At 54.1% G+C, this 20155-nt stretch overlaps 3 protein-coding genes across 9 annotated transcripts in view; 1 reads left to right on the forward strand and 2 right to left on the reverse strand.

Annotated features, from left to right (window-relative positions):
* The window catches only part of PPIL6 (peptidylprolyl isomerase like 6), a 28611-nt gene extending 24350 nt beyond the window's left edge, over nt 1-4261 (reverse strand). For 2 of the 3 annotated variants that reach the window (XM_063097952.1, XM_063097951.1), the window contains exons 1-2: nt 4127-4261; nt 1078-1173 (exon numbers count right to left, since the gene is read on the reverse strand). In XM_063097952.1, the coding sequence (XP_062954022.1) occupies nt 1078-1173; nt 4127-4261 (231 nt within the window). The remainder of the gene's footprint in view (nt 1-1077; nt 1174-4126) is intronic. The other variant, XM_063097953.1, reaches the window with a different exon arrangement.
* A 106-nt stretch (nt 4262-4367) lies between these two features.
* On the forward strand, nt 4368-7568 carry SMPD2 (sphingomyelin phosphodiesterase 2). Its single transcript, XM_063097315.1, is given in 11 exon segments — nt 4368-4869; nt 5079-5175; nt 5273-5349; nt 5661-5754; nt 5897-5986; nt 6237-6319; nt 6447-6579; nt 6674-6778; nt 6954-7107; nt 7202-7504; nt 7507-7568. Coding segments are annotated over 11 exon segments (1248 nt in total). The 5' UTR covers nt 4368-4819.
* Nucleotides 7569-7713: 145 nt separating this feature from the next.
* MICAL1 (microtubule associated monooxygenase, calponin and LIM domain containing 1) lies at nt 7714-19134 on the reverse strand. Of its 5 annotated transcripts, XM_063096337.1 has the most exons (26): nt 18912-19134; nt 17871-18005; nt 17097-17407; nt 16796-17003; nt 16424-16528; nt 15980-16084; nt 15714-15869; nt 15034-15134; nt 14016-14273; nt 13686-13801; nt 13353-13479; nt 13095-13176; nt 12347-12494; nt 11737-11927; nt 11459-11547; nt 11273-11326; nt 10949-11032; nt 10684-10840; nt 10294-10370; nt 9736-10009; nt 9504-9598; nt 9106-9219; nt 8896-8989; nt 8546-8645; nt 8377-8450; nt 7714-7982 (listed from the first exon to the last, which is right to left on the reverse strand). In XM_063096337.1, exons 3-26 carry the CDS (start codon nt 17352-17354, stop codon nt 7834-7836), a joined length of 3216 nt encoding a protein of 1071 aa, XP_062952407.1. In that variant the 5' UTR covers nt 17355-17407; nt 17871-18005; nt 18912-19134; the 3' UTR covers nt 7714-7833. The 5 variants fall into 5 exon arrangements, with proteins under 5 accessions (XP_062952407.1, XP_062952409.1, XP_062952408.1 ...); XM_063096339.1 differs by lacking the exon at nt 17871-18005 and having other exon boundaries at nt 11273-11314; XM_063096338.1 differs by lacking the exon at nt 17871-18005 and having other exon boundaries at nt 7714-7979.
* Between the last annotated feature and the right edge of the window lie 1021 nt (nt 19135-20155).

Here is a 20155-nt window from a genome sequence, read left to right on the forward strand (position 1 = left end):
ATGTGTATGTGTGTGTATACACATATATATGTGATTAGAATAGTGTCTGGCACATAACAAGCACCATATTTAAGTGTTTGCTATGGTTCTATTTGAATGCCAATGAAAATGTTTTATGACTATGAAAGTATGAGACTTAGCAAATAGTATTCTTGACTCAGTTTTGCACTGTTCATGTGACAGCAGAGAGTGAAGTGTTCTCATAAAGCTAAAGCAACACCATCTACATCATACTTAATCATAGGACATCATTGTGCAACCAAGCACAGAACAGTCAAAACTGCTCTGGCCAGGAGAAATGAGATTTCATCAGCTGCTGGGCAGATGCGTGAGGCAGAGAAACCAGGACTGGAACCCTCTATTGGACTAGGTGATCAGGGATGACAAGCAGGACACGTACCCCATTCCACCCTCTCCACCATGAGATGTTGCTAAGCAAGGATGCCACCTAAAAATCCTTCTCATCACATGCTCCAGGCAGCACTCCCAACTCATCAGGTTGGCACCCAAGAGAAAACCTACGCATCATCCCTGGACGAGCTCTGCTAGGCCTAAGGTCTGAGGTTCTTTGGGTACCATCAGAGGGGAGAATGCAGAGAAGGAAGTGTCAGCTAGGACAAGGTTGCCCTGTGGGAACTTGGTGCCTGTCATCAGAGTTCCCATAGGCAACAGTACCACACAAGCCCCCCTGCTATTTCTGTAATGTACACCACCAACACTTTCCAGAGTGAGGGCCAAGAGGAGTGCCAGGCCACAGTGATCTGAATGCCAGGGTGACACAGGATGTGTGAGTATGTGACATGTAGGGAGAGAGGGGTAACCACGAGCAGAGGTAATTAGCACCACTGAGATTTAAATTTACCTTTATCATATGACTTCCAAAAGAAAAATCCTAGGAATATTTTACTTATTTAATAAATCAGCTTGGTAAAATGATTCACTTAATTTAGGAAAAGTGCATAATTTAGAGAAATAAAATATAGTTGCACTAAAATCACTCTTTTGGTTTTTCCAAAACAATGCATAGATAAATCAGGCAAAACTGTCAATATCCCCCACACCCAAAATATCCTTTACCCTTTTTTTCTCCTGTAGATATTGATCCCATGCAAATTCTTGAAGAGGAACTATTATAGGTTCTTCAAATTTGGATGGATAATTATTCTTCAGACTCTAGGTTTCAAAATAGAATAATTAGAGTAAGTTCTCTTTGAAAGCAGAAATCATTTCACCCAATTTTTATGGGGTCTCCAGGAACTTTTATACAACACACACCCAGGCCACACAGTCTCATTGAGACACCCCTTGCTTGCTCCCAAAGGCCTTTGTGCTTATCTCCAAGTCGCCCCAGTCCACACCAAGGCTTGGGCTTATTTGTCTCTCACCTTTAGAGTATAAGTTCCCTGAGGGCAAGAACTATGTCTTAGTCTTCCTGTATTCCCACCTGCCACAACATCCAGCATATGGTGGACCAAGCACACATAGCGCCTGAATAAACAAATGATCAAATAAATGAGTTTATGCCAATACTTGTGTGGTCGGCTGTTCTTTTAGGACTAGTTTTTCCCTAAATTATAAACTCTTGTTAAACCTCAGTTGATCTGCAGATACTGTACTCATAACTACAATAAATGTTATTGCTTTAATTCATTGGTATTCAGAGAATGATTAAAAGGATATTGTTGTAGCTATACCCCTTAGGTAAAAGAAGTAAACACTAAATAAGTTTAGGTGTAGATATTGAGTATGTTTTGATTTAACATACACTGTTTTGTCTGTACCAAACAGAGAAAATTCTTTCTATTTAGCAATCCCTGTCAAAAAAGAAGTTTTGGTTCTCAACATTAGTCACACTTTGCCTTCTCTAAAGCAAGTGAAGGAAAGTGAGGCAATAACAATCAGGCCTCACTTTGCTGTGTGGCTCTGAGAAACAGATGCTCCAACAGGGAAAAGTGACAGCTGGCTAAGGACAGTTCTTGGAAGGCATGTGGAGGTCTAAAAGAGGGCAATGGCCTGGCATGCTTCATCAGGGGTGAGCATTCCACAGGGGAGAAAGCCAAGACATGAGCATATCCTACTCTAGGAACATTCAACAAGAGGCAGCAATCGGGCCATTTCCTTCACAGATGTCATGCCCTGTGTCTTGTTTCCAGTGTCTGTGCTCAGTTTGAGGCAATCCTGCAGGATGACTGTTGTTTCTGAGGAACCATGTGGAATAACTAATAAGCCCAATAGTTTTTAAATTAAGCACATCACACTCTTTTTCATAATTTCGTACCTGTTCTAGAATGGACTACATCCAAATTAAAATGTATGTAATATTTCCTCTTTACAAATCTAAATCTTTGCCAATTAATCGGGCATCTGGGATTGCTCACAAAGTATCATGTTGGGAATATATTTAAATATTCTTTATTAAGACAGAACTGAGTTTACATTGATGTTTTCATAGTCAAACAAAGCTAAAGTAAGCAAAAGCTTAAGAAAGGGAAAATTAACATTAGCAATATAATAAAGATAATGTTTTCTTGATTTAGTATACTCTACAGCAGGGGTTGGCTAACTGTGGCCAGTGGGCCCTTTCTGGCCTATTGCCTGTTTTTTTTTTTTATCATTCATTTTTTGTTGTTGTTTTTGGCAGCTGGCTGGTAAGGTGATCTAAACTCTTGACCTTGGTGTTATAACACCGCGCTCTAACCAACTGAGCTAACCAGCCAGCCAGCCCTTCATTGCCTGTTTTTGTAAGGCCTGAAAACAAAGAATAGTTTTTATATTTTTAAACAGTTGAAAAAAATCAAAAGAATATTTCATGTGATGTGAAAATTATATGCAAGTCAAATTCACTGTCCACAATAAAGTTTTATTGGAACACTGCCAATCATTTATATGTCTATAACTGCTTTTGCAGCATAAGAATAAAGTTGAACAGTTTTGAGTGAGACTCTATGACCCAGAAGACCTAATATATTTACTACCTGAAAATTATTTACAGAAAAAAATTTGACAACACTTTCTCTATAGCATGGAGGAAGCACAGAAAACATGATCCTTCAAAAAAGATCCTAAGAAAAAAAAGAACAACAACAAAAAAATCTCTCAAACTCAGATACAGCTTTGGCCATAAAATGTTGCTGATGCCCAGTCAATATAGCCCATAATTTCTACTTCTTTTGATGATCCATATATCATTTCACAGACTTCTGATTACTTGTTTTCTTCATCTTGACGTAAACTTTACCTATTTTGCAAATTAGTTATTTTCCTGATTTGATTTTATTACAAACTTTTCTTTAACTCTGTGAACTCTGGAGCAGATAAGAAGGCAGGGATTTCTTGAGTTAAATTCAATTTGGGAACATTTTGTTGTCCCGCTGGGTACCTTGGGAGATACAAACATAATTAAGGAATGGTCCTCGGGTCTAGTGAGGTTTTGGTGATAAGCCAGGCATAGACAACATTTCTACAGCGATCCCCAACGTACCGAATTTCACATTTCAACATTTCATACATGTCTACATTTCTGCATTCAGCCTGTAAGTGTGCTGCAGCATGACTGATCTTACACTTTCTTCAAGTGTTTTTCCTTTTATGTCATCCTGTGTTTGCAAAGAAATGTTTGAATTTTCCAAAGCACTTGTGGGCCATTGACTAAGATATCCGTGAAGCATCTAATTCTATTACAATGCAGTGACTGCTATAGAAAATTTAAAGAAAAGAAACTTTCCGAATGGTTTTCGAAAATCATTTGAGGAGGGAGTTTGTAAAAATACGGTAACACTTTTCCCTAACCACCTTTTTCATGAATTTAAAAATCTATAATTTAATAAAAAATTAATGTGGAATAAAATGCGTGAATTTGTAGAAACCTTCTGAACACTTCCTTCGTTCGGATCTCCCTTTAAAGGTCGCCCTCCTGGATATCGGACGTCCGCCCGGGACCCGCACTTGCCGGCTACACGCTCCTCCGGATCATCCAGACTGAGCCCGCTCAGCCGTGAGAAGCCCGACCCTCCCTTGCCCGTAGAGCACCGGCCCTCGCCAACATTAGGGGGCACGGGGGGCTCAGTCCACGCAGCCGAGGCGGGAAGGGGAGGGCCGCCTGCGCCTGCGGTTTCTTGGCGGTTACCTCAGCGGTGCTCTTCGCAATCTGAAAGCTGGAGCTTTTGAAGAACCCCACCACCGTCACTTGCTGCAGCCGTTCGGGGGGCGGCTGCGAACCGCACTGGACAGGCTTGGGCCGGCACGGCTGCGGGTTCGCCATGGCCGCGCTGGGGGACTCTGCAGAAAACGAAACACAGCGCGTCGCCACGGCAACCTCCGGGCCCCGCCCCCGCCGCTCGCAGGGGGGCGGGTCAGGGGCGGGGCTAAGGGCGATCGGCGTCGGCGAGGCCTTTCCTCAACTTTGCGCCTGTTGCTGGTGAGTCCGGCGAGGGCCTGGAGAGGGCGCGCGGGCGGCCGCGACCAGGGAGGAGCTGAGGGGAGAAGTAGCGGGGAGCCGCTCGCCCGGGCGCCCCTTCGGGACCCCCAGGGTCCTCGCGCGCGGCCCTCGCCTAGCCGTCCGCGCCCGGATGTCGCGGCGGATCGCCTTTCCGGGTTGGCGGACAGCCAGATCCGGGCCGGCCGGCCGGTTGCCCGGGTAGCGCGGTAGTCTGGCCCCGGCCGGAGCCGCACGGGGCTGGGGAGCGCGGGGACCGGGCCGGCCACCTGTGCGCTCCGCCCGGAAGGAGGCACGGCCCGGGGAGGAGGCGTTGCCGTCCCGTCCCCGCCGCAGCCGTCGCCGGCCCGGCAGAACCGTCGCGTGCTCCGGAGCGCCTCCGCCATGAAGCCCAACTTGTGTCTGCGACTGAGGGTCTTTAACCTCAACTTCTGGTGAGTGCGTCCGCGGAGTGCGTTTGGGGGCCACCCTCCCACTCACACCCACTCAGCCAGAGGGAGGAGGACTTCCTCAGAGGCGGGCCACCGCCCGCCTGCGACCTTAGGGTGCAGGGGGAACCCGAACCTCCACAAAGCCCACATCTGGCCCTAGCTCCGGTGGAGCCAGCAGTCACCTTCCGTGGCCCGGCCCTTCCCTTCCTTAGGGGCATTCCCTACCTGAGCAAGCATCGGGCCAACCGCATGAAGCGCCTGGGAGACTTTCTGAACAAGGAGAACTTCGACCTGGCTCTACTGGAGGAGGTGCGGACCCCCGCTGGGGGGAGGGCAGCTAGGGGCGAAGGAGGGGACTTTCCCTCTGGTGCAAAGGTCAGGCAGGCACCCTCACCCCTTCCCTCAGGTGTGGAGTGAGCAGGACTTCCAGTACCTGAGACAGAAGCTGTCGCTCACCTACCCAGCTGCACACTACTTCAGGAGGTGAGAAGCCCACCGACCTGAAGCCTGTTCTCAGTCCAGGAGACTCCTGGTCTGCTAACCCTTCCCTTTCCTACCTGTACTCTGCTCCCTTTCCCCTAGCTTCTGGGTGTTGGAGAAGGAGCCCGTGAACCAGAAAGATCCTATCTCTTCAGTCCATTTTAGCCCTATTCTGTTGCCTTTATTCTGGGGCTGGCCCCAGCAGTTGAGAGAGAGAAAAAAAATAGCTGATGAGAACTGGGAGACAAGGGAGGGGAAGGGCTGGGTGTCTCGCTCCCTGTTTTTCTGGTTAGTAAGCAGCGCTTGGCTTTCAGCGGAGTCATTGGCAGTGGCCTGTGTGTCTTCTCCAAACACCCAATTCAGGAACTCACCCAGCATGTCTACACCCTTAATGGCTACCCCTACAAGGTAAGCCTGACCTCTGACCTCTTCCATCTCACTTCCCCACCCCCACTAACACAAGGTAGAGGAGGCTGCCCTCCTAGGGCTGCAGTGGATGGGCAGAAAGAGGGTAGCAGTGCCCTGAGTTCCTGCCTCCTCCCGCGTGCAGATCCATCATGGTGACTGGTTCTGTGGGAAGGCTGTGGGGCTGCTGGTGCTCCATCTAAGTGGACTGGTGCTCAATGCCTACGTGACCCATGTGAGTGAAGCCAGTAGTGCTTAGGGCTGGGACAGGCAGCCCAGTCGGGGGGGGGGGGGGGGGACCGACAGATGGCATTCCTCTTAGCTGCCTGGGGGTAAGGTGTGGGGCAGGATCTCCTAGGGTAGCAGTGGGCAAGTTTCACCCATTCTATACCAAACACTACATCAAGTGATAAACACAAGCTTGATCGAGACCTGCCCCTGGGAGCCTCAGTCTTCTCTGCTGTAATCTCATCTATCTCATTCAGCTCCACGCAGAGTACAATCGACAGAAGGACATCTACCTAGCACATCGTGTGGCCCAAGCTTGGGAACTGGCCCAGTTCATCCAGTGTGTGAGCCTGGGCTTCACAGGGGAAGTGGGACGGGATCCCGGGGCTGAGGGATGGCCAAGGCCCCACTTATAGGCCAGAGCTATTGAGGGAAGAATTCTTGCCTCACCATCCTGGCTCCCCCAGCCACACATCCAAGAAGGCAGATGTGGTTCTGTTGTGTGGGGACCTGAACATGCACCCGAAAGACCTGGGCTGCCGCCTGCTGAAGGAGTGGACGGGGCTGCATGATGCCTATCTTGAGACCAGGGACTTCAAGGTGAAGCCCTGCCTCATTACTTTCCCACCTACACTCCCAGCTTCTTTCCCTCCTCCTTCCCCTGATAATTAGCAAGAGCTAATTATTTCCCTAGGGCTCTGAAGAAGGCAATACAATGGTACCCCAGAACTGCTACGTCAACCAGCAGGAGCTGGAGCCATTTCCCTTTGGGATCCGCATTGACTATGTGCTTTACAAGGTCAGGCTCCTCTCCTCAACATGCCTTCACCCACTGTGTCTCTTCGTCTGTTACCAGCCTGTGCTGATCTTTTGTCTAGCAAGTCTAGCCTGGCTGGAGAATGGGAGAGCTGCAAGCTGGTTCTCAGGGAAGAGGCCCCCATCTTTAAGTTCCTCTCTGGTCCTTACTCTTCTAGGTGGTTTCTGGGTTCTACATTTCCTGTAAGTCTTTGGAAACCACTATAGGTCATGACCCTCACAGTGGCACCCCCCTCTCTGATCACGAGGCCCTGATGGCTACTTTGTGTGTGGGGCACAGCCCTCCCCAGCAAAACCCCAGCCCTACCCATGGTGAGTCAACCAGCCCCTTTCCCTGGCCCTTCCCACCCCAAGGCACCCCATCCACTCTCACCCTCTCCCACCCCATTGTCCTGCCTTGTTATAGGACCAGCAGAGAGGTCACAGTTGATCGATGTGCTAAGGGAGGCCTGGACAGAGCTGGGTCTGGGCGTGGCTCAAGCTCGTTGGTGGGCCACCCTCGCTGGCTATGTGATTGGTCTGGGGCTGCTTCTCCTGGTGTTGCTGTGTGTCCTGGGAGCTGTAGGAGCCAGGGAAGCTGCCATATTGCTCTGGAGCCCCAATGTAGGATTGGTGCTGGTGGCAGGTGCAGCCTACCTCTTCTACATGCAGGAGGCCAGTGGCTTATGCAGGGTCCAGGCTGAGCTCCACCATGTGCTGGGAAGGGCAAGGGAGAGCCTCGACCAGCCCTGCTCCTGGGACAGCAGCAGGGGAACAGAACTAAGAAACAATAAAGTTTGATACTTTAGTGGCTCTGCCTTTTTCCTTATAGAGGCAGTGTGATTGTCACAATGTAGACTGGAAGGCCCCTATACATCTGCCCTCCCTACACATCTTCCACCTCCCTCTTACAGACAGCCTAAGCCCTGTTTGTAGCAGAAACATTTTTATTGTAAACAGTGAGGACTTCTCCCAGGCAGCCCAGAGAAGCAGGGGTGGCACTGTCCTGGGGTGAGCTTGTCTTCCTTGTAGGGAAGAAGGCAGGTAGGCCACCCTTTTCTAGCCCTGGACCCCGGTCCCTGAGGCCAGCTCACTGAGCCTGCGCTCCTCCTGGAAACGGATGAGGGCATCTCGCTGGTTCACCACATCCACTAGCTTCCTCAGGACCTGGTCCTCAGCCTGCCGATCAGCAGCTGTCTTTAGAGCTTCTAAAGGGAGGAGACGAAGCTTAGAGAACAGGGAACTGGACAGGGAGGCAGGAGAGGGACAACCTAATTCGGGACTATGTGATTTCTACAACTCAGGCTGTTTCCTAATCTGCAAAATTAAGAGGTTTGTCAACACGAGTGGTTTTGCAGTATTATTTAGCAGCAGGACTGTTTTTGAAGGAAATCTTATATTAAAAAGCCCATATATATTGTATAGCTCTGTTTGAATTGAAGGGGGAGAGGGGGCTTTGGAACCTCATCCTCTGGCTTCTTTCTGAATTGACTGGGAGGTACCTGCATTAGAGGACCATGTTGCTTGGTCAGTATTTGAGATCACAAGGCTTGTGCAGTACCAGCTCTGTGATATGACTGCCTCTGCCCACATCCCGTCTACCTTCCCGATTCATGTAGCTTCGTAGCTTTTGGTCCAGGTGCCACTGTTTCTCCTCCAGTTTTAGCTCCTGCACCCTGCAGAAGTCAGATTGAAGAGGCACAGCTGTCCAGGGTGCCCAAGGAGATGGGGCCTGGCTCATGTGCCACTGTCACTGTCCCCTGGCTCTTACGTGATCATGAGCTCAGCCTCCTCAGCCACCAGGCCGTTTTTCTTCTGAACAAGCTGTAGCAGCTGTTCTAACCATAGTTCCTTTTGCTGTTCTGGGGAACCTAATAAGAAGGAAGAGGGGTGGGGGGTGGTCAGGAGGTCTTCAGCTAGGGTCACAGGAGTCATGGGCCTAGGGGTGACAGGATCCAGGGCAGGAAGGCTGTTATGGGTATGAGTGTCGAGAGCTGTATGGCACAGGCATTGGGCCTGCTATTGGCCAGAGCCTAGTGGCTTGAGGGACTGCTGGAGGCTGAGCACAGTGCTAGGAGGCAAAGGGGTGTCCTAACCTGTCCCTCCCCTGTCTTTACTCACTGCTCTGGTTCCTCAAGGCCAGCTCCAGCTTCACGCCCTCAGCCTCCAGCTCTCGCAGAGCAGTGTCAATCTCATTTAGTCGTCGCTGGATGGCCTGAAGGGGACAAGGCAGGAGGCCCAAAGATCTTTGGAACAGAACACTGGAGGAGCTCTGATCCCAGTCTCAGAACTCTGACCATGTCTGAACTTCCAGGAACCCCTGGGCCTCACCTGGGCCTTGCAGAACCTCTTCATCTCCTCCTCCTTAGCATGGCGCAGCAGAGTCCGACGCCATGTTGGGTACTTCTTCATGGTGCCTGAGTTCTTGGCCAAGGTCAGCAGGGCCTGTGGTAGGGAGGGTCAGGCCAGTCAAGGGTAGGGCCTGGCACCCTGGTGGATAGGAATGGGAGAAGCTCTGTTTGGAAGGGCAGAAAAGAACCTAGACTGGAAGTCGGGTAAATGCTGGTAGAAAAGATGGAAGAGACGTGAAATTCAGACTGGGTGAGAAGACATTCCAAGAGAAAGGCTCTGAGGAGGGAGCGTGGTGTAGGTTTCTCCGTGGCAGGGCTGGAGAGTAGTGGATATATGCTGGGTCGGGCAGAATAGGTGACCAGCTTCCTCCCACTCACCTGCTCCGTGTCTGAATCCAAAGCCACATCTTTCTCTTCTTCCTCTTCACTGGAGGAGGAGCTCTCTTCCTCCTCCTCTTCCATGGCCACAGGAACTGAGCAGAAGAGAGGCAGATACAGCCTGGGATCCTCAGGACCTCCCTTTCTATTCCCCAGAATTCCCCTTCAGAAATCTCAGTACTCCCACTCCATCCCCACCCAGGGTCAGCATATCTGTGGGAAGAGCAGTTACCCGAAGGTCTCTGGACTGGCACGCCCCAACCTGCAAAGCTGCCCTCCAGGGCCTGGCGGGCCAAGGCAGAGCAGCTGCGGGGAGGCTTAGGTGGGGGCTCCATTGCCGGGTCAGGGGTAAGGTTAAGAGAGGACAACCGCTGGCGTTCCAGGCTGGAGAGGCGGATCAGCTGACGGGTGGGCTGGCTGGGGCTTGGAACAGGACTGGCCTCCTGCAAAGCTGGGGGAGTCGAGGGGCCCGACGGTGTACTGTTCTCACCTGGTGTTGGGAGATCCTGGAAAAGCCACCATGTGGTCTGGTAACCTGCCCAATTGCTTTGGAGCAAATGTGAGCCCTGGCATTCATTCACTTAACACCATTTATTGAACAGCAGCAGGCAGTGTTCTAGATACTTGGGATACGACAATAAGTAAAACAAAACAAACATCCCTACCTTCCTGGAGTTTATATTGTAGTGGAGGACAATATTCAGTTACCCTGCAAAAGTCTGCTGAGCTGGAGAGACTCCTCTCCTCTTTCTCATGCCCCAATACACATGCACACGCTTTCAGTTTTTACCGGACTCTCAGGGCCTCCGTTGCTGCTGTCCTCTTTGCGGCCTGGCTGGGGCAGGTGCTGGAGGCAGTAGAAGTGTCCTAGGCAGGGTGGAGAGGGGAGGCAACATCAGTTGCAGGCAGCCCAGTGCCCAGATGGCTGCTCAGAGTTTATCAAAGGTGGGGCAACAGGGCTCTGAATTTGCAGGTGAATTTCTGCTAGCCTCCCGGTTCTCAGAACCCCACATCTGGAGCTTTGGAGGGGACAAAGACTCTGAGCTCAGGGGGAGAAAGTACCATCTTGAGACTTTCCACCTCATGCCCAGCACCCTTATTCCCCTCCACCTTCATGCTCCTTGCCCCCTGGGCATGGACAGGCCCAAAGTCCCTCCAGAGGTTTCCCAGGCCCACTCACCATCTCCTAGGTGCTGCCCGTAGCCACCTGGCCACAGTGTGGCCTCACACGTATGGCAGCGGAAACAGCTCCGGTGGAAAAAACGGCCGTTGGCACAGAGGCGTTCCAGGATATAGAGGTGTTCCCCACAAAGTGCACACAGGTCCCTGTCACCAGCCTGCACAGACAGGTAGAACACAGGATCCGCTGCAGAGTTCTCTTCCCCTGAAACATCCTTCCTTCCCCTCCCCAGGTCTCTGCTTATAGACAGGGCCTTGGCTCTTACCTCCTGGTGTTGGGATGGTGGTGTCAGGGGTACCCTGGGTTCTGGGACAGGTGGCTCCTCAGTACTTAGTGTACCAGCTTCTACCTAAGGAGGTAAGTGCTCAGGCCAGAGGGAAGAGGGATAGGATCAGCTGGGAGTGGGTGTGTGCAGATGAACAGAAAGGGCTGAAAAGTAAGGGGAGTGACTAGGCAGGGAAAGGGGGGGGGCTTATAGGACCTGGGGTAGGTAGCAAAACATGGGGGGATGGGACACAGGGAAGACAATACCCAGGGAAGGGGAACAGAACATGGGGTGGGGAGCTGTCCAGCCTCTGCCTGCATTTACCTCCAAGCGCTGCTTCTTGCCACCAGCATCCTCCCCGTTTTCCTGCAATAAGTCCTGAAATTCTGAGCATAAGTCTCTGAGACCCAATCCTCCCTTTCCCCCATTCTGAGTGTCCTCCTCATGGTCACCCCAGGGATCTCCACTGGGCACCCCTTGCCCAGCTCCAATCCTGCCCAGACTCTCCACCTTGACCCGGGACCGTTGCAGAGTCCTCTGGAGTTTGCCAAGGAATAGTACAGCGCTGGAAGTCCCCGGAGAGGCTTGGCTGACAGGGCCTGCAGGGAGAGTCAGGGTGCCAGGGTAGATGGTGGAGGGAGCAATACTGTACCCCCAGAACAGCCACTCCAGCCCAGAAGGACACTTTTCCCAGGCTGGCCCCCAGAGAGCACATTCTCCTCCCTCACACACACACACAACCCCCTCCCCACCCTACCCCTGTCCCACCTGCCTGCCCTCCAGGTCACCTGGGCTGTGAGGCATGCTCTTGAAGGCACTGTGGAAGTGGCTGAGGTAGGCGATGAGGCCTAGTGGGTCGCTCCCTGCCACCACTGCCTGTGCGGACAACACTGGCGTGATGCCCAGCTCATGCTCTGCCACCTTCAGTGCCCATGCAGTCACTTCCAGAGCCCCCAGCCCCTGCAGCTCTGAGGGTTCCCTGTGGGATGTTGGGGAGAGAAGCCAATGGGAGACAAGAACCCCTGGCCCCACTGAGGGGGACAGGGGTGGAGAGTTAGGGCCAGCAGGCAGGGGCTGGGGACTGCAAAGTGAGGAGAGGGCATGAAGGTTTGTTCTCTCTGCTACCACAACCTCCCAATCCAATGACAACTGTTTCTGGCTTTGGGGACCCTCTACCACTCAAAAAACTCTACCCTATCTGAACGCATTTGATTCTCACAAGACTCAGGCAGGCTTCAGGCAGGAATACTACCTCTAGGGAGGCCAAGTGACACGTGGGAGTGGTGGGGCTGGGACTGAACTGGGCATGCTAACTCCTACACAGTGATCTCATCTGCCTGCCGTGAAGTGGAGAGAGGCAGGGGCACAAAAGAGAAGTGCAGTCTGCCAGGGACTCACAGCAGGCCAGGCCGCAGCTGGTGCACCAGGGCACACAGTGCTAGTCCGTCAGCCCAGGAGGAAGACAGGTCAGTGACATGGACACCCGGGTAACCAGCTGTCTGCTCCTGGCACCAGCGTAGCAGCTCCTCCTGGGTGCCCGCTGACCCTGGGAGAGAAGGCTGCGCTGTGCCCAAGGCTCCCTCTGCCCACACCTGGCTCACAGGAAGCCCAGATGTCAGGTGTGGGGGTCTGTATGGGAGGTGGCACCAGGGACCCATCCCTCCTGGGGCACCAATCTAACAGTGTCAGCAGCACCTCCTTCATCCCAACCCTTTCACTGAAAACATCCCTCTTTGGAATAAAGGGTGAATGGATAAAGCCACACAGAGGCTAGCAGGCAGTGAAGTGAGGGGCAAAGGCAGCTCGGAGGCTGAAAGGCAAGGAAGGTTTGGGATTTGCGAGGCTGGCAGGGGTCGGCAGAACAGCTGAGGAGAGCGCAGCACGGCCACCATTCAGTGCTGTTCCTGCTGTAGTAGTTGTTGCGACACTGAACTACTTCCATACAGATGGGCAAGCAACTGCTGCTCATACCCTGCTGCCCCTCCATGCCTCCAGGAGGCCCTCAGACTGCCCACCATTCAGCACTGGGCACTCCAGCACACTGCTCTGACCTGAGGCTGCAGCTGCTCTCACAGTACTTCCTGTGCTGTGCCTGCTGGTGCAGGGGACATATTTTGGACATCCACCTGGAGAGAGGCCTGCTTACCGGTGGCTGGCTTCCCTGTGTCTGTCTTGTCGCTCTTCTTCCGCACAGGCTCCTTGGTCACCACGTCATACAGATCTTGTACCTAAGGCAGCCCCTCTCAGGTTTCAAGGCAGACTGACCACACAGCCCCTCGGTCCATGGGGGAGGGGCCCACTGGGGTATGACTGACCTGGGAGGGGAGTGACTAGGCAGGGAAGGCCTGACCTGGGGGAAGGAAGCTGACTTGGGAAGCCTGGTGGGGGTGCCAGGTGGTCTAACCTGATTGGGAGTCACGGCCCGAAGGTTCAGGTTGGGGTAGCGGGTGGCTGGATCCAGCCCATACTGGGCCACGTTGCGGTGCATGTTTTCCGGGGATGTTTGTGACAGAAGCTGGTACAGGCTCTCACTGAGGGGGTGAGGGTGGAGGGAGGGGCATGAATGGGAGGGCACCTGTCAGCACCTACCCCTCAAAAACTGCCAGGCCTTTCCTTTCTTCTCTTTTTCCCATGCCCCCATCTATTCATCCAGCACCCCCCTGCCCCTCTTCTTAACCCCGGCCTATATTCCACGCTGCCCACACCCCCCCACCTCTGCCCCAAACTCAGGCCTTACCGCTCAGCCAACACCTCTAGGGGCCCAGCACCCTCTGCCCATTGCTTCACCATCCAGGCTGCATCAAAGGCTGCCAAGAAGCCCCGAGCCACTCCAGTGCCCAGGGGCCAGAAGGGCTGCAGAGTCAGAGGAACAGAAAACAGTGCCCCAAGCCCAGATAACCCTCAAGGTCATAGCAGAGGGGGGCCCTCACCACACCAGGCAGCCTCTCACCTCCCACAAGCTAGTCCTTAGCTCCCTCCTCCACAAGCAAACCTTTTTACCCCTTCTCCCCCATTAGGCAGCTTCCTCCCCCAAACATGGGTCCCCTGTATCCTGCAAACACCTCACCTCCACCAGGCAGTCCCCCACCAGTCCCAGCAGCAGGCGGGAACCGTGCTTCTCTTGCACACGGGCAGAACTCTCTGCCCGCATCATGCTTGTGAAGTCAAAGGCAGAGACATCAGGCCGCCCGTGGGCGTCCTTGGCAAACTCTAGTTTCCCGAGCTTGCCATTGGTAGCGAAGTCAGCAGCTGCCTGGGCAAAGCGCTGCAGAGCCTCGGGCACCACATTGGCACTGCCCAGCAGCCGATCGGTCTCCTGCCAGTCCTACATGGCCAACATATCAGAACCTCTGATCTCTCTGAGAGCAGGATTAATTGGCCAGTCCCATCCCCTTGAGGGTAGAAGGTGTACATACTGAGGCCTAGAGAAGGGAAGGGGCTGCCCCAGACTGCACAGCAGTTGAAGGCTGAGCTGGAACTAGAATTCTAATGGCCTGCCTTCTGAGATCAAACACCTTCCTCAGTATTCACCCTGCTGTTGGGGTCCCAGGCTCTGCTCTGCCCATGAAGCCCAATATTACTATCATACGCTTGCCACTGAACTTCTTTCAGAGCCAAGGTTTGTCCGTCATTTAGAGACAACATACCGAACTTATCAAAGTACTCATGATAATTAGATGAAAAATACAAATTAAGCTCTTAACATATAATCTAGCACATTGTAGGCACTCAACGAGTTCATTCATTTAGCAAATACATATTGGGCATTTACTACATATTAGGCACCATTCTAGGCACCAGGAATTAGCAGCAAACAAGAGATAAAAATTCCTGGCCTCATGGAGCTTACATTTGTATTACTGTGGCTGGTATAAGGCAGTTAGCCCAGAAAATTATTCTGATGCCATGTAAGTAATTCTTCTTCCCAGGGAAGAAGAGCTTGTAGAGGTGGAGTTAATGCCAGGGCAAAAGCAGGAGGAATGGGGCCCCTCCGCACCCAGATGTAGACTGTGTCCTGGCCTGTCCTCCACCTCCCAAGGCCCACTCCTGCCCTCTCCCTTCCTGGGCCTGGCCCCAGTCCCTACCTGGAGTAGAACCCCTAGCCGCAGCAGGCATTGCTTTTTGGCTGTCATCACAAAGTAGTGGGTGTCGTCCTTGTAGTACACAATGTTCTCTAGATCAATGCCTGGTGGGACAGGGCAGAGGACAGGAGATGTATTTCCTCCTGATTATGTGTCACTTCTCCAAACACCCCAGCCATGGCCTGACCTCTGAGAGCTGAGATCACAGCTTAGACTGCCCCACACACGGAGCCCCATGAGTCCTGGTGGCATAAAGGACCATCTATCTGTTCCAGGCCCAGGAGACTTGAGAGCTTAGAGCAAAGAGAGAAACTTGGGTGGGGTGGCAGCTGGGAGACCTGCACCACGTGGTCACATGGCAGTGAGACATCAAAGGAAACAAGGGCATCTTCTTGAAGTGCCACTTTTGTTTCCAATTTACATCATTTTTATATCAAAGCGTAAAGGAACACAAAGCAAAACTCCCATGCATTTCATGAGAGATTTCCAGGACTTTGCATGCTGGGTGGCCAAGTAGGGTTGTGCCTGCTTAACACCTGGACAGGTTCTTTCTCCTTTGCTGCCAAAACTACAAAGATGAAAAAGTGTGGGATTCCTTGCCCTGAGTCCAGGTCTGAGAAGGAGCGGCATCAGCCAGTCCACAGTCAGGCGGGTGGAGGAGAAACCCAGAGAGGGGCCCTGACCTGTGGCTTTAAGCAGGCTCTGGAAGAAGCTCTGGTTGTAGATCCTGGCCACACCGCTGATCTCAGGCACCTGCGTTTCCTCCACGGTGCGCCTGTTCACAAAGTTGGCTGTGATGCCAATGGCCAGTTTGCCTCGCATTTCTCGAACTGTGAAGCCTAGAGATGGGGGTAGGTGGGAAGCAGCAGGAGAACGAGGGGTATAATAACCTAGAAAGGCCCAGGAGGAGCCCAAGATGTTGGCTTCTTTGAGGGAAGGGATTACTCACCTTCGGGGACAAATTTACCTCCCGCAGCCGAGATGAGGACATCAAATTCATAGCTGGCCAGTTGGGCTGGGGGATTGGGCTGGAGTTGTGCACGCCAGCCACTCCCTGGAGCAGAAGGAATGAGAGGCACAAAGCTGTAGAATTCAGAGGGGCCCTACACTCCCAGGACAAGCCAGTGAAATAAATAAAATAATTAAAATAAATGTGTAAAGGACTCTCTGGCTTAGAAACCAATTGTCAGATTACACCTTCACAGCAGCCATGGAAGGCAGGTAAAGAAGGAGATGTTATTCCCATTTTGTGAATGCTTAACCTGAGGCTCAGAGCAGTTTGCCCAAGGCCACACTATTAGAAGAGACTTAGCTAGCTCCTAGCCCCACTCTTTTTCATCCACTGGCTAATATCCCTTGGTGGATGGGGTTCCCAGAGCTTAGAAGTGCTTACCCTTTCTGAGAGGGGGCTGGAGGCCTGTGAAAGTGACACCCCAGTGAATTTCCACCCCCAGCAGTAATGCCACCTTCAGCAGAAGCAACTGAAGCTGCCGGATGCCTGGAAGGGAGAGACCATTAGGCAAAGGGTTCCCCGTGCTACACAGCCTCCCCAAGCTCTAGTGTGTACCTGGTCAGAGCCTGGAGAAGGTCTTAGTGATCACTCAGCCCAACTGCCAGTTTTACAGATAAGGAGCCTGAGCCTTCAAAGTCACCTGGCTGAAGTGAATCTTGTCCACTCTGCCTTTTGGCTGGCCCAGCAGCCCTCCACTGGCCTGCCTCTAGGCTCAGGCTCGCCCACCCCTCCAGGTCACCACAAGGTGCTCACTGATGTGGTCCAGGGTGCCAGTGCAGAAGCGGCCGTAGAACTTCTTGGCGCCAAGCGCCCGCAGGTCATGGATGGTGAAGGGCCAGAGGTGGAGCACATTGTGGCGAGAGAACTTGGTGCGCTTTTCCACTAGCACTACACGGGCCCCTAGCATTGCCAGTTCGACAGCGGCCCGCAGCCCACAGGGTCCAGCACCCACCACGAGGCACTGTGAACACACAGGATAATGTGGGATGGCATCCCATTTCCCTCCTCCGACACCCCCACTCTCCACATCCCATCCCAGGCACCAAGTAGCCACCTTGATGTTGGTGCAGGCCCGGCCCTGCTGGTAGACAGGCTGGCCTGCTCGCTTGTCCAGCTTGGCCCACAGAGACTTGGCACTCCAGTAGTTGAGCTGGGCCTTGATCTTGTGGTACTGAGGAAGCCCCCCACCGGGCTCCAGACCCAGAGTCCCACATAGCCCCTGGAAGCTGCTCAGCACATCCTGGCACAGCTGGGCCTGCAGGAAACTCTCAAAGTGGGTATGCGCTGGGTTGGTGGAGGTAGGTGAAGCCATGGAGGCCCCCTTGGGGCTCCCAGGGAGGGGAGCAGCTGGGCAGAGGTGAGAGGCTGCAGGAGAGAAGGAGGGGAGAGAAGGGAAGGAGGCTGTATGAAGGACGAAGGGAAAAGGGGGAGAGGAGAAAGCAGGTTGGCCTCCCCAGGGAGCTCAGGGTCCCCCTGATTGGCTCTGCTCCTCCCTCTCAGCCCATTCCCCTGCCAGGATCTGCTCCGGAGACAGTGGTTACCCAGTCTACTCCAAGTGGAATTTGCCAAATTTGGAAATCAGCAGTCCTGGGCACAGAGGGCACAATGGAAGCATGGGGGCATCCAGCTCTGCCTCCCTGTCCAGGGATCCCCAAGCCCTGCGGGATCCCTGGGGCCCAGGGGGCAAGAATTCTTAGCCTGCTTTCCCCAGGCCCTCCTCAGACATGCCGGCTGCCCAGGAGGAAGGCTTCCCTTGCAGGGACTTGGGGACAGACCTAATACCCACAACGCAGCCCCAGATGCTAGGCACACATACTGCCCCTCTCACCACGTGCCTCCCTCTGCCAGGGCCCACGATGGCCTCAGTGTCACGCTGGGTGTGGGATGTGTTTCATGCCAAGGGCAGAGTTTCTCTCCACAGCACTCGTGCTTGCCTCCTGACAGAGAGGCAGAGTGCCTCCACCTGCGGAGGCTTCACTTTGCACCCCACAACTGCCTCAAAAACAGCCGGAAGGTGTTGCGACTGACGGGGTGAGGGAGGCCTGGGTCTATTTCTGACTCACTGTGGTCAGAACACTTCCCCTGTGAACTTGTCTCCGCTCCAGTGGGCCTTGGGGAAGGTTGAGGGACGACAGCAGCTGGGTTCGCCCCTTCCAGGTTTCTCCCACCCCAGTCGACACCCCGCCCGTTCCCTTCGCGCTCTCCCAGGAATCTCCAGAGACAAGGCCTCCCTTTGTCCCCTTCCCGCGCTCCGGCCCCCACGCAACTTGAGGGGTATCAGAGGGGCTTTCTCTCGCTGAGCCCGTAAGGGATCAGAGGGTATGGAGGATGGGGCTGCCCACGGGGGCGTTAGGCAGGGTAGGTGGCAGCAGGGGGGCCGACCCCTGGAGCTGACCTCCACTCCCACTTCCTTGCTGCCCCTTCGTTCCCAGCTGGCCGCGCCAAGGCAGGGGGAGTCTAAAGCCGCTCGCCATGGGTCACCTGGACGAGGGCGGAAGGAACCCCAGGAAGGGCAAAGGTCCCTCTTGGAGGTGGGAGTGGGGGTGGAAGGAGGAAGACCGCAGCGAGGGAGCAGAAAAGGACGCCCCAGCCTGGAAACGTCAGGACAAAGGATGTGCGAGCGGCAGGGCTCTCTGAAAAGATGGAGCGGGAGCTGGACCACTGGCGGCGGGGACGGGGGACCCGGCACTCGGGACGGTAAAATGTGAAGAGGGGCTGAGCGGGGCGGGTGCGGGAAGAGCGGCCGCACCGGCCAGGCGCGCTTCCCTGGCGCCCGGGGCCGCTTTTTCCCGGAAGCGCACCCCGACCTCCACCCTGCCCCGGGCCCGGCCCGCAGGGGGGCGCAAGCCGGCTCAGCGGGACGACTTACCGGCGGCTCCGGGGTCGGGAGGGGCCGCTTCCTGCCGGGCCGGCCACCCCGTGAGGGCGGGGGCAGGGGCGGAGGAAGGAGCGGTGGAGGAAGCGCGGAGGACAAGCCGGGGATGCCGGGCGGGGTGTGGGCTGCGGGAGGGTCGCGGCGCCCCGTGGAGGCTTTATTCGCACTTCATTAGCATCTCATTACTCTGCCAGCCCCCGCCCGGGGCCCGCCCACGCCTGCAGGGTGGCGCCCGAGGGCGTGGCGCGGCGGGCACCCGGTCCTGCTACGGGAACTCGGAGTAGGTCCGGCCTGGCCGGGACGAGGAACTCGAGGGTCCGGGGCGCCCGGGTCCCGGCCCCACTGCCGCTGGGGCTCCCTCCCGGCGCCTCCGCGAGCGAGGCTAGCCCTTCTCCCGCGGGAACTTCCCCCTTCCAATTCCGCGTGCCTCCTGGAGGCGCGGAGGACGAGAGGACGAGAGGGCGCTCCGACACGGCAAGAAGCTGGGAGAAGGTGACCGGTCCGAGGTGGCGCCGGAACGTCCGCGTTGTCTTCACCTCTCCCACCAGGACGTCCACGGCCCGGGCGCCCCACGTATGTCCAAGCGCCGGGGCCGCCTCGCCTGAGAAAGGTCTGCCCCTAGTCCCGGGCTGGGGGTAAAGGGCACGGATTAAAGTCCTGGGAACTCGGCAATCTGCAGCTTCCAAATGGGCATAAGAAGTGACGGCAAAGGGGTAGGTGGTGGTGGTAGTGGCGTTAGATCACTGCTAAGAAGGGGGAACTGGAGAGGTGCGTGGGAGAGAAGCTAGATCCCCAATGTTCAACAACCCGCGGAACTGTCAGTGCTGAAGAGGGCGTGAGGGACTTTGGGGATCAACTTTACATTCTCAATAAGGAAAGAGTGCTGAAAGTAAGGAACGCGTCCAACGTTATTCAGCTAGTTAATATTACTAAAACATCAATTCTCATTTATTGAGTGTCATACTATTCGTATTATCTTAATCTCAGTGTTCACACAGTCCCATTTTACCGAAAAGGAAACTGAGGGTCACAGAGGTTCCTTGACCTGCCCAAGTTACACACACAGCAAGTGGCAGAGCTAGTATCAGGGCCCAGGTGTATTTGGGCTTCACCACACCAGTGTTGATCTAACGTGACAAATGAAAGAAGCTGTTTCTTGTGTAGAGGAAGTGACAGTTACAGTAGAAACAAAAAATCTAGGAATAAATGGGAGGGTTTCTCTCCTTGAGATTCAGGAA

Source organism: Cynocephalus volans, chromosome 5, assembly GCF_027409185.1.
Source record: "Cynocephalus volans isolate mCynVol1 chromosome 5, mCynVol1.pri, whole genome shotgun sequence".
Classification (NCBI taxonomy): Eukaryota; Metazoa; Chordata; class Mammalia; order Dermoptera; family Cynocephalidae; genus Cynocephalus; species Cynocephalus volans.

Excerpts from the sequence above, each read along its gene's own strand:
- MICAL1 (XM_063096336.1), bottom strand. The coding sequence starts at position 17,354 with ATGGCTTCACCTACCTCCACCAACCCAGCGCATACCCACTTTGAGAGT. Across the intron at positions 11,033-11,272 it reads GCAAGAAGCAGCGCTTGGAG|GTAGAAGCTGGTACACTAAG; the intron begins GTAAATGCAGGC and ends TTACCTCCTTAG. Across the intron at positions 10,371-10,683 it reads CGGGCAGCACCTAGGAGATG|GACACTTCTACTGCCTCCAG; the intron begins GTGAGTGGGCCT and ends CACCCTGCCTAG.